The sequence below is a fragment of the Psammomys obesus genome, unplaced genomic scaffold, assembly GCF_907164565.1.
Source record: "Psammomys obesus unplaced genomic scaffold, mPsaObe1.curated_primary_1811, whole genome shotgun sequence".
NCBI classification, from domain to species: Eukaryota; Metazoa; Chordata; class Mammalia; order Rodentia; family Muridae; genus Psammomys; species Psammomys obesus.
In genome coordinates this window covers 21,626,476-21,638,962 of record NW_026596040.1, presented here as the reverse complement: position 1 = coordinate 21,638,962, position 12,487 = coordinate 21,626,476, and the positions used below count along the sequence as shown (strand labels likewise).

Here is a 12,487-nt window from a genome sequence, read left to right as displayed (position 1 = left end):
CTGTTGACAGTAGTCCAGGGTGTCCTTTGGCTTATGTTAGAGTGTTCAAAATTTTAAATAATTATCTTAATAAAAATGAGAAAAAAAAGGGGGGGGAACTGTGTGGAAGAAACTGGCAGAGTGGTTTCTTGATTTGATGTGGTATAATCAGGGGTGGGGACACTGCCATGGTTACTTGGTTACTTGTTTTCTTTTTTCTTTGTTTGAGACAGGGTTTCTCTGTGTAGCCTCGGCTGTCCTGGACTCGCTTTGTAGACCAGGCTGGCCTGGAACTCACAGAGATCCGTCTGCCTCTGCCTCCTCAAGTGCTGGGATTACAGGTGAAAGCCACTGTGCTCGGCTCTTTTTCATGTTTTTATTTTTATAAATAAAATGTGTTGACTTTTTTCTTTCTTTTTTTTTTTTTTTTGAGGGGGATGGGTGGACAGGGTCTGTCAATTGTAGTCCTGGTTGTCCTGGAGCTTGCTATGTAGACTAGGCTGGCTGGCCTGGAACTCACAGAGATCCTCTTGGCTCTGCTTCCCAAGTGCTGGGATTAAAGGCGTGTACCACTGTGCCCTACATGTTAGGCATGTATTTTTATTTAAAAAAAAAGTCTTAGGGGCAGGTGAGATGGCTCAACAGGTAAAGCCACTTGCTATGCAAGCCTGGTGCCTGAGTTTGATTCCCAGAACCTGAGGAGAGACTGGACTCCATAAAACTGTTCTCTGACCTCCACACAATGTAGAACATGGTTTCCCACACCCGTAATGACAAACGTTGAATACCTTAAAAAGAAAAAAAACAAAAACAAAAACAAAAACAAAACCAAAAAACAACAACAAAAAAAAAACCAACAACAACCTGTAGCACCTTTCTATAAAATATCTAGCAAATGACCAAACTCTGAGTCAGAAATGCATACAGAAGGCATTCACTATTCTCAGGGTTGGGGTCAGAGGTAAACATACCAATCTAGTCTCCAGAGCTGCGCTCAAGGTGAGGAGATGGATGATAAAGCAGGAGATATGCAAACACATTGGTTTCAAACAGCTGAATTCTACGGAGGAAAAGCAGAGCTAGGACAGGAGACAGGAAGGCCGCTCCAGGGAGGATGTGCTGTGGGGAAAAGGATATTCCCAGCATTCCTTACTTGGCCTTGCCTTGCCTTCCTTCCCCTTTAGTGTAGAAGACAGACAGAGTTGATGTGAATCACTCTCAAGGGTGAGAGTGGCCTGAGGGACCATGGGAAATATAGCTAGTGGGGTGACTCAGTTTGGAGAAGTTACTCTATTAGTCACCTTCCAGGGCAGTACAAAGGAATGGGCAGGTAGGTCATTCCGAACAGCCAATCAGCTTCACCTTTGACTCTTCATGACAGCTGATTATAGGAAACTGAGTAAAGATCAGATTTTAAGGAAACGGTCAGATGTAGGAGGGCATGGTGACTGTACATCGGTTTGCTAACGAGTCCCGTATCCTCTCTGCAGCATTGGGCCGGAGCTCCAGCTTTACTGAAAAGGATCTGAAAGAGGCCAAGGCGTGGAGCCAGCAGATTGCAGCCCAGCTGACCACCCCTCCCACCTCCAACTCCAGAGGGGTCCAGCTCTTCAACAGGCGCCGGCAGAGGGTGAACGAGTTCACCTTGGAGAGCCGAGGTCAGAGGCCACCAAAGCTCAGCCAAGAGGCCCGGCAAGCAGGGCATCCTTTGAGCCCCACAGGCCATGCCCCAGGCCTCAGTCTGAGTCCTCCATCTCCATCCAAGCCAGGCCCTCCAAAGCACCCCAGCTCCCAAAGCCCCAGCCGAGGGCTCCCTGGCCATATCATGGAGGAGTACTCAGAGGAAGCCAGTCTGCTGCGGCACCTGGAGAAGGTTGCCAGTGAAGAGGAAGAGGTACCACTGGTGGTTTACTTAAAGGAGAATGCAGCCCTGCTGACAGCCAATGGGCTACACCTGTCCCAGAGCCAGGAGACCCAGCCATCCTCACCAAACCCTCCTGCAACTGAAGTACCCAGTCCAGCTGCAGATATTAACCAGAACCCTCCCTTGCCCAATGCCACACTCACCACACCAGCCTCTAACAGCCACCACAACCAGCCCACCACCGATGTCAACCAGAACCCCCCGGCCACTGTCACCCCTGCCCAACAGAACTCATCTGAGGCACAGTGTTCCCCAAATGGCACCCTTGATTCCAAACCCAGCACTCCAGTGTGTGCTGACGATGGGCTGCCCCAGGTGCCAGCAGAGGAGGTGAGAGCCAGCGTTCTCCTGATTGATAAGGTGTCGGCTCCACCATCTGTCACCAGCACCTTCACTAGAGAAGCCGCTCCCCTCTCCAGCTCTGCCACACCAGCAGCGGATCTCATGTCCAGCTCCCTGCTCATTGACATGCAGCCTGGCACTCTAGTGGCATCAGCAGAACAAGAGACGTCTGGACGTGCCCCTGTCTCCACGCCCACTAAGGTGTATAGTGAAGTACATCTCACACTAGCCAAGCCTGCGCCAGTGGTCAACAGGACAGCCAGGCCTTTTGGGATCCAGTCACCCGGGACTACCAGCCAGATAGAGCAGAGCCCCATGATGGGAAGACGAAATTTCGGAGAGAAGGCCTGGGCTCCCCCAGCCAGCACTATGGTGGATAGGAGTCCCCAGCCACAGAGGCACATGATGTCCCGCAGCCCCATGGTGGAAAGGAGGCTGGTTGGGCAGCGAAGCCCAGTCCCGGAGAGACGCCCCTTAGGAAGCTTCACCCCACCCCCCACCTATGCGGAGACTTTGTCAACCGCCCCCGTGGCTTCTCGGGTCAGGTCTCCCCCCTCTTACTCTACTCTGTACCCCAGCTCCGACCCCAAGCCTCCTCATCTGAAGGGCCAGGTAGCCCCTGCCAGCAAGACGGGAATTTTGGAAGAGTCTATGGCCCGCCGAGGCAGCCGGAAATCAATGTTCACTTTCGTGGAGAAGCCCAAGGTGACCCCAAATCCAGACTTGCTGGACCTAGTGCAGACAGCTGATGAGAAGCGGAGGCAGAGAGACCACGGGGAGGTGGGCATGGAAGAAGAGCCCTTTGCCCTGGGAGCTGAGGCCTCCAACTTCCAGCAGGAGCCAGCAGCTCGGGACAGGGTCAGCCCTGCAGCAGCTGAGGAGGCTGTCCCCGAGTGGGCCTCCTGCCTCAAATCACCCCGTATCCAGGCCAAGCCGAAGCCCAAACCCAACCAGAACCTCTCAGAGGCGTCAGGGAAGGGGGCTGAGCTCTATGCCCGCCGCCAGTCACGGATGGAGAAATACGTCATAGAGTCTTCAAGCCCTGCCGAGTTGGCCCGCTGCCCTTCGCCTACCATGTCCCTGCCTTCATCCTGGAAATATTCCACTAACGCTCCTGGAGGCTTCCGAGTGGCATCCCTAAGCCCAGCGCGGACTCCGCCTGCCTCTCTCTACCACGGCTATCTGCCAGAGAACGGAGTCCTGCGCCCAGAGCCTACCAAGCAGCAGCCATACCAGATGAGGCCTTCACTTTATGCTCTGTCGCCCGTCAAGGAACCTGCCAAGGCCTCATCACGCACCACGTCATCACGCACTCCGTCACGCACTGTCTCACCTCGTGCTGCCTCCCCGGCCAAGCCTAGCTCCCTGGACCTGGTGCCCAACCTGCCCAGGGCAGGCCTCCCACCATCTCCTGCTCTGCCTCGGCCTTCCCGTTCCTCTCCAGGCCTCTACAGTGCCCCAATGCAGGACAGCCTCCAGCCCACTGCCGTGAGCCCCACCTACAGCAGTGACATCTCCCCCGTGTCCCCCTCCAGGGCGTGGTCTCCTCGAGCCAAGCAGGCCCCCAGGCCTTCCTTCTCCACCCGGAATGCTGGGATCGAGGCCCAGGTGTGGAAGCCTTCCTTCTGCTTCAAGTAACGCATCCCAGAGCCCGTCTTGTCTCCTTCTCCAGGAGCCAGAGAGATGTGACAGGATGTGGCTCAGGGCTTAGTGAGGAAGATGGGCATCCAAGGTCTGGCGTTGTCACCAGATAGCTATAAGACCATGGATGGGCCATCTCCCTTCTCTGAGCTGTAGACAAAGGGGCTTAGACTCCAGAGTGATGAGGAGGGTTGTGGAGAAAGAATCCCCTCAGAGGGTCCTGATGAGCAGAGTCTTCCCCTGGCCCTGCAAGCTTCAGAGATGAGAGTCTGATGTCAGTATCTTGCTAGGAGAAGGCCCCGAGGTGTCCTCATAGAGACTTCTGGAACAGACAGAGCCTTCTGGCTCCTGTGAATCTGCAAGTACTGGGTGTGCCTTACTCCTAGGGCTCAGGCTCCTGACCTCTGGCTTCCTGCTTCTGGATTCTCACCTTCATGGGGTGTTTCTTCCCCTCTGCCTTCTGGACATTTCCTCTCTACTGCCTCAGAGAGCTTTGCCTGGCTCCACCTCCTCTCCTGAGTCCTCTGCTGCCTGTGGACTTCGCACACCACTCTTTCTGATGCTTGTCTTCCTGCTCTCTGAGACTCTTGCTGCCTCCATAAACCTGACTACACAGGGAGGGAGAGTCCCGGGCCCTGACCTCAGCCCTGTTTCTAACAGCCTTGCCCTCACTGCTCTGGGAGGAGGGACAGCCCAGGGGTCCCTGAGAATGCCCTTTAGAAGGCTATGCTGACAGGAGGGCGACCCTTTAGTGATATATTGACCTCAATCAAGGTCTCCTTGACTGAAATAAGCCACCTCAGTGTAACAGCACAGGTCCAGGAAGAGGCAACAGGAGTGTTCTAGACTCACTCATACCTCCCATTGGCTGGGTTACTTTGGCCACTTCATTTTTTCTTTCTGGGCCTTAGTTTTCCCATGTACACAGGGTCTTCTAGTTTTGCTAATCATTGAAGGTTGAGAGGATAGTCTGGTGTGGTGGGTATAAAGGCCTCAGAAGCAAGGAGACTGTCATAGAAAGAAAGAGGAAGGGATGGGTCATTGCTTAGGGACGGAGGCATTAGCTTTCCATGAGAGTGGCCATTAGCTTTCCGTGAGAGTGGCCTGATGAGGTAGGGTTGGAATGAGCTGCAGCAGCAGGCCCCAGTTAGAAAGCCTGCACTGGGCCCAGCTTAAGCTTGGAATCAGCTGGTGACAGTGGGAACATGGCACAGTAGCTCAGGAGAGAGGGACAGAATCCTAGAGCTTTGAGGCGAAGCCTTCGGCTCAGATCTGCATTCTGACAGACTGAGGTGCACCTCAGGTCTCTGTTTCCCTATTCATGCAGAGAATGCGGAGTCAGGTAGCCTGAGATCTCCACTCCCTACCCACCTTTGACGTGGTACAGCCCCCACGCCCTAGAACTAGCCTTTGTTGGGGGGGGGGGGGTGAGAGAATAGAGACACAAGAAGACACATTTAGGTGGAATCTTCCCAAGACTTGGGGCTAGGACCACCCACTTCCTCTTTCCCAGCCCTATTTCTGGGATCCCAGAGGGGTAGGGGTGGTGGAGGCGGTGCCCATGCTTGCCTGAGTATGCAGTTTCCATGAGCTTTGGGCTTGTCTCCATGGGAACAGGGGTGCCTTGTCAGTGAGCTCATCCACACAGAAGAGGGGGGGGGGTGCATGGGGCAACTGTGTGTCAGCCGGACTCCTCCAGGCCAGGTCTTCCTAGAACAGAGTGAGCTGCCAGGAGACCCTGCTCTTTTGCACCTAGGGTGGGGGGGGAGGTTGGCAGTGGAGGGACCCATCCTCCATCCCGTAGCTCCTGACACCAGGCTGAGCTCTTTGGTTCTGCCTCCTGTTCTCAATACACTCTGTTTCAAATCTGCCTTGCTTCTTTTTTCTGTGCTGTTGCTGCCATGGGTTGGGGCTCCCTCTCTCCTCCCTGAATCAGGCCTGGAAGTGAAGTGGAATCTCACAGCTGCTGTGTGTGTGTGGAAGTGAGGTTGTGTCCTGGTGTGCCAGTGTGCCTGCTGTGTGTCTGGATCTGGTAGGTGTCAGCCACGTGCTACCTAAGAAAAGAGGGCACTTTCTTCCCCCTACTCCTTTCCTGAGCCAAAGTCTGGCCCAGATTCCCTTAAGTATAACAGAAACACACTGCCCTATGGGAGAGTTGGTTTGGGGTTCCTTTCATTTTATTTTATTTTTTAAGATAGGGTCTGTAGCTGAAGCTTGCCTTGAACTCATGATGATCCTCCTGCCTAAGTCTTTTGAGTGCTAGGACTCTAATCATAATCTTCTGTGCCTAGTTATATTGTTGTTTGCTGTTTTGGTTTATTATTATTATTTTTTATTTGTTTTGCTTTGTGTTTTGAGGCAGGCTCTGGCTGGCCCAGAACTTGCTAGGTAGATCAGGCTAGCCTTGAACTTACAAAGATCCACCTGCCTCTGTCTCCCAAGGACTGGCATCAAGGATGTGCGACAATATGGCTGGCTATGCCTGCCTTTTTCTTTTCTTTTCTTTTCTTTTCTTTTCTTTTCTTTTCTTTTCTTTTCTTTTCTTCTCTTCTCTTCTTTTCTTTTCTTTTCTTTCTTTCTTTCTTTTTTAAATAAGTGGGATTGAAATGTCTCTCACCAGAACATTCCCTTTCCAGTTCCCTCCCCCTCTCCTTTTTATCTAAATTGGTGATAAATGTTTGCCACATTTATCACCAACCCTGCCTGGCTCCCTTGGTGGAGAAGAAAAAGTTGTGGGACCAGTACATGGTTCCTATGTGATTGTGCACAGCCTCTGCCTGTCTCTGGCCCTGGTTTCCCTTTCTGTCAATGACAGGGTTGCAGGAGGTGTCCTGGGAGTTCTTTGAACTCTGTGCTGTCTGCTCAGCCTTTGTTTTCAGCCCATTTGTGCACAGGCCCTGCTAGGCCCTGCTGGGCTGGGGTGACTGGCTGCTGCTTTCTGAATGTTCACCCATTGCGCTTTCAAGGCGTTTGGTGGACACGGTGCACTGAGCTCTCTGGCAGGAAGTGAACGGTTCTGCTTTGTTCTTCCTTCCTGTGTTGTGTATCCTCTGCCCCCCACCCCACAGTCATCCTGGGACATGGCAGTTGGCATGAGGTCAGGCTGGCTCACCTCCGAATTTCAGCCTGTGCTTGAACCATGTAACTGCATAGTCCTGGCTGAATTTGTTGGATCTAGCTATGCCCTATGACAAGGAAAGACAGAAACAAATCTCTAGAGATTTTTAGACAGTTCCCACAGCTTCTCCAGCCTCCTCAGCCTTGGTGAGAGGGGCCAGGTATGAATGGTGCATGCCTTTTGTCCCAGTACTTGGGCCAGAAGCAGGTGGAGCTCTGTGAATTGAGGCCAGCCTGGTCTACATAGCCAGCTCTCAGGGCAGCCAGGGCTACACAGAGAGACCCTGTGTAAGACAACAACAAAAAAACAGTTGTTGGCTGGCTTGGGTCATTAGACATGCCTGAGCCCTTGTGATTGGCTTTTGGATCTGAAGCTCTCTCAGGCTCTAGTCCTTCCTGTCTAACCCTGAGGTAGGGGCCTTCCTTGAAGCTCTCCTCCATAAGCCTGTGGTGTGCTTCCTACAGGTGGCCTGGCTGCAAGCTGGGATGTGTCACACAGAGAGCAGCTCTCTCTCAGGGACTCTGGATTGCATACACACACCCAGCCCTGACCCTGGGAATAAAGGGGGATGAGGCCTTATGCTGAGCCTTAGCTTGCTCCCCTGATGAGCTTGGATAGCCTGAAAAAGCCTCCACAGGTCACTGTGGCATTACATCCAACCAGAAATGTCCTCCTCTGGCTGTACCTAAATGATCCTTTTTAGTGAAAGGACACTGAGGTTGAACTCATCTGGCAGCTGCTGTGGTGTGATTGGAGAATACATACCATCTGCCTCCATTGTTCGATTGGGAGGGACTAGATTCTCCATTAGTTGAAAGGATAACTGGCAGATTACTGACGTGTGAAAGAATGAATCTTGTGGGTGGTTATACTTTGATTGGGCTGGAGTCACTGACTAGACCCAATAGCTTAGGACTGAGGTGGATGGATGATTGCTATTGAACATGGACTCAACTAAGAGCTCACGTGGACTACTTAATTCTGGAATGTTGGTGAACAGCTGGATGGTTTAAAGTATGTATGTGTTTAGCCTATATTCCCAAGCCCTCCATTTTCAATAGACTTAACACTGTTTAAGCACGGTGTAGCCCTTGAAACACACATACTGGGCTGTTATTTATACCTCTCAGCTTGGTTTTCATCACTAGTAGAGTGACTGTGATAATGCCAACTTCCTAACCACACTAACCTAACTGGAAGAAGTGAGAGATGACGTGTGAAGATGGAGCATGTAGATGGATAAGCACTTCACTAGGTAGGAAAAGGGTGTGTCACCATCAGAGTGCAACGATTTTTTTCCCCTCGGAAACGTTCAAAACCCGGTTTGCACAGAACCATTCTCACTGTCCCTATTGGCTAGAAGTGCAGGGAGGGAAGAGTGCTGGCCAGAGCGGCTGACTTCCTTTGTGTTTCCATCTGCCAGTAGGAACTTCCTCCTGCTGGGGGTCCAAGGAAAAGAAATGAGGAGGTGACCTCAAAACACAGGGGGGTAGGAGGCTGAAAGGATCCTTCATGAGGTCCAATCTTAATAGTGGTAGTTAGTATTTTAAAATTATAAACTGGGCATTGTGGCACACACCTATAATTATTCTAGCACTTAAGAGGTGTAGGCAGGAGGATCAGAAGTTCAGAATCATTAGCTACATATCGAGTTTCAGGCCAGCTTGGGCTACATGAAACCCTTTCTTTTCTTTTTCTATTTCTTTTTTTGTGTCTTTCTTTTTTTTTTGTTTTTTGAGACAGGGTTTCTTTGAGACAGGGTTTCTGTTCTTTGAGACAGGGTTTCTGGCCTAGACCTCACTCTGTAGACTAGGCTGGCCCCGAACTCACAGAGATCTGCATGCCTCTGCCTCTGAGTGCACAGCATAAAACCCTTTCTCCAAAAAATGTTTATACAAAAATAATATAAATTTTAAGTTAGATAGATATCTACATTTTTAAGTAGTTAATGCAACCGTATGGTTCAAAACTCTAAACAGACATAGAAAGTGATAACTTAAAAAGACTTGTTCCCATGCCCCTGTGGGCCTGCCAGACCCATTCCTTAACTTTTTTCATATGCCTTTCCCATCTCTCCTTATGGTTAGGTTGTCTAGCAGTTCCCTCCAAAACACGTGCTAATGAACCCTAGGTTCCTTTACATGAGTTTTTGTCTCCAAAGCAAGCAATGGCTGACCCCAGAGAGCAAAGGTTTTTAAAGCTTCTCTATTGAGTTGAGCCACCTACGTTTTTACGTCAGGCACTATCTGACTCTGTGGGGAACCTTTCCTGTCTCGGAATGATGGGCAACCTTACTGGATCCTTTCCAAAACCCTGACTCTGGAGGACCTGGCACTAAACCTTCCCCCGCCCTGTCTGCTCTCTCCCCAGGACCGCCCGGAGAGCCTGCCCACGTCCCCGCCCTGGACGCCGGGCGCTTCCCGGCCCCCTAGCAGCCTGGACGGCTGGGTGAGCCCGGGGCCGTGGGAGCCGGGCCACGGGAGCAACATGAGCAGCCCCCCGCCGCTGCCGCCGCCGCCACCAATGTCCCCCTCTTGGAGCGAGCGCTCGGTCTCCCCACTGAGAATGGAGATCGAAGCGCGGCCCCCGAGCCGCCAGCTGCAGGCGCTTCTGGCGCGCAACATCATCAACGCGGCTCGGCGCAAGAGCGCCTCCCCGCGGCCGGCGGCAGCCGAGCCCCTGCGACCCTTTTCCCCGCCGCAGGGGCCACCGCCGCCCCCGCGCATGCGCTCTCCGCAGCCAGCCCGCCCCGCAGGCACCTTCCGCGGAGCCGCTTTCGCCCCCATCCCGCGGAGCCCGTTACCCGTCGGGCCTTCGTCCTTAGCTAGTCCCCGGAGTCCTCAGCCCGTGCCATCCAGGCCTTTTCCCTACCGCCGCTCGCCCACAGACTCCGACGTGTCCGTTGACTCTGAGGACTCTGGGCTTAAGTCGCCTGGCATCCTCGGCTACAACATCTGTCCTCGAGGCTGGAATGGCAGCCTGAGGCTCAAGCGTGGTAGTCTCCCCACCGAGGCCTCCTGCACCACCTAAAAGTCCATCCCCATCCCGGGAGGACTGAGCCGGAAGAGTCACCAAGCTTGGGGAACCTCAGCACTGAGACCCCAAAGGGTCTGACCTCATTGGACAGCTCCAGAGAAAAGGGGGTCAGGGAAGGAGAGCTCTGGACCTAGAGTCACTCAAACTTGGGTTCTAGCCCTTGGCTTTGTCATTCATTTGCATGACCTTGAGCAAGAGCCTCCTGTCTCTGACCCTTAACTTTGGCCAATGCAATCTCTAGACATGTTCCCCTTCCATCTGCACACGTGTGCCTTGGGGGAGGCAGCTAAGCAACCCCGCCATTGGGCCTTCAGCAAGCCAGGCTTCCATGCTCCTTTGTCCCTCACTCTGTTCTCTGCAGCCTGGCAAATGAAGTGTGTGTTGAAAAGAACCTCGTCCATGACCTATGCCCAGGCCCTGGCTTGACCATCGGCTCCTGGCACCAGGCGGGAGCAGCTGTTTTCCATCTCTCCTCAGACCAGCTCTATTTTTATCTGGTGACCTTTAGAGAGATCTCCCAGGCAAGCTCAAGGTGCCCCACTGGGCCCTTCTAGGGAGAAGGGGCTGGAAGATTCTCCCCAGACTCTGCCATGCTGCTTTCTCTACCCCAGCTCAGGGTGTCTGCAGAGTACCTCTATGGCCAGGGCAGGGCAGAGTGTAAAGTGCTGGGTTCCCTGGGGCTCTGTGTCTAAGGAGTCCCAGACCTCTGCCTTTCTGGGCTTGATGACAAGTTTTGGGGTTTTTCAAAGCCAGGGAGAGAAAAGATGGCAGTTTTATGTGGCTGCCTGAAGTCTGGCCTTACCCATTTGGAAAGAGGTTCTTATTACAGGATATGCAAGCCATGGCCAGGATGCACAGAGGAGACTCCAGAACTGGGTGGGGTTGGCTACTGACCTCTGAGGAGCCTCACCCTGAAGTGCATTCCATAGTATTAGGAAGTGAGGGAGGGTGTGAGTGGAGGACCGAGGGGCTTGAATTGAGAGACAAACCTGGGTGGGAAGTGAAGGGGCCCTTCCCTTCAGTTTCAGGACTCAGCCTAGTGTCTGTACCATGCCCAGAAGAGTGAATGATGTTATGTTCATTTTCTTTACATCTCACTCTGGCCTGGCTCATGCCAGTGACCTTGAGGAGCCTGTCCCCTAAGCCTCAGAGACTTTGATTCCACTCTCCAAGAATGACACTGGGAAGAATGTTGCTGAGTTTTGTGGTTTTCATAGTTGGGGTTCAGAATGTTAGCTTCAGAATTCAGAGCCTGGGGGTGGAGGTGCTGGAGTTTGATGAGGCATAAATATACGTAGGTGGAAAAAAAAATACCAGGATGTTAGTAACAGTGAGGAATTGTGTGATTTGGGGCAGTTAGTAGATTCACCCACAAATCAGAGTGGTCCAGAGCCCCAGAGTAAGGCTGGAGGAAGCTAGGGTCAGGATGGAATGAAGTCAGGGTTGGAATGGGTAGGAATGACAAGTTCCTAATGCCCATGGGTTGGGAACCAAGCCCTACTGAGAAGATGAGTGGGTTCCCAGTTCAGCCAATAATGAATGGATACAGTTACCAAAGCTGCTACCTGCTGCAGCATCCCTTCTACCTAAGGAGTCCCAGGCTATGGATGCCTTCCAGAGAAGAGACCCTATTAGACATTTAGCTGACGCTGTGGCATAGATCAGCTTCTACCTGCATTTCCTCAGAGAACCAGCAGGAGGCGGCTTTAAGAAACTACACTTCTGCTTCTGCTGTTGTCATAGTGACTGCCTTCTTCCTTATGGTCTCCTCCAAATCCACTAGAGCTTGCCTGTATCCTGCCTCACGCCACTTGTAGAATTCAGAGCAATAAATACTTTCTGCATTCCTCCGCCTCCTGTATCTTTTTTTTTTTTTTCTTTCAGGAAGCCTTTTTCTTCTTCCCAGGCATACATCAATCCAAGAATATCTAAGACACATGGTCCTGGAGCTTGGAAATAAGCAGTCCTAAGAACAGATAGAAAAGCTTGGGACCGTAGAAATCCTTGGATTTGAGCCCAGGTTCTGTCATTGATTAGCTAGGTGGATCTGAGTAAGCTGTTCCTTCCCCATCTGAGTGATGGGAGAGTTGATCTAAGTGGTGTCTTGGAGTAGTACAGGGTGCTGTTGCTGGAGTGGGAATAGCCATGCTGGGTCAGAGTCCAGTGTTCCGGAACTACATACTCACTGAAATCAGGACTCTAGGATAGGAAGAAGCATCCCCAGATGGGTGTCAGAGAAGCTCAGTGGGATCATGTACACTAATGGGCTCAGGTGCTTGCCCCACTGGATCCAGGGAGCTCTTGCTGTTCCCACCCTTCCCAAGGATTGACTGTGTGCCTCTAATAAATCATGATTCCTGTTGGAACCTGTCCCAAGTACAGTCAGTGTCTGACTGCCTGCTGGTGGCTTTACTCCCTTACCTTTTGCCCTGTGTGCAGTACCTCAA

At 52.2% G+C, this 12,487-nt stretch overlaps 1 protein-coding gene across 5 annotated transcripts in view; it reads left to right on the top strand.

The window, feature by feature from the left end:
• Positions 1–11,887, top strand: part of Synpo (synaptopodin) — a 66,557-nt gene extending 54,670 nt beyond the window's left edge. For all 5 annotated transcript variants that reach the window (XM_055622758.1, XM_055622759.1, XM_055622762.1 and 2 more), the window contains 2 exons: positions 1,470–3,853; positions 9,375–11,887. In XM_055622758.1, coding sequence (XP_055478733.1) covers positions 1,470–3,853; positions 9,375–10,034 — 3,044 coding nt within the window. In that variant the 3' untranslated portion in view covers positions 10,035–11,887. The remainder of the gene's footprint in view (positions 1–1,469; positions 3,854–9,374) is intronic.
• Positions 11,888–12,487: the final 600 nt, after the last annotated feature.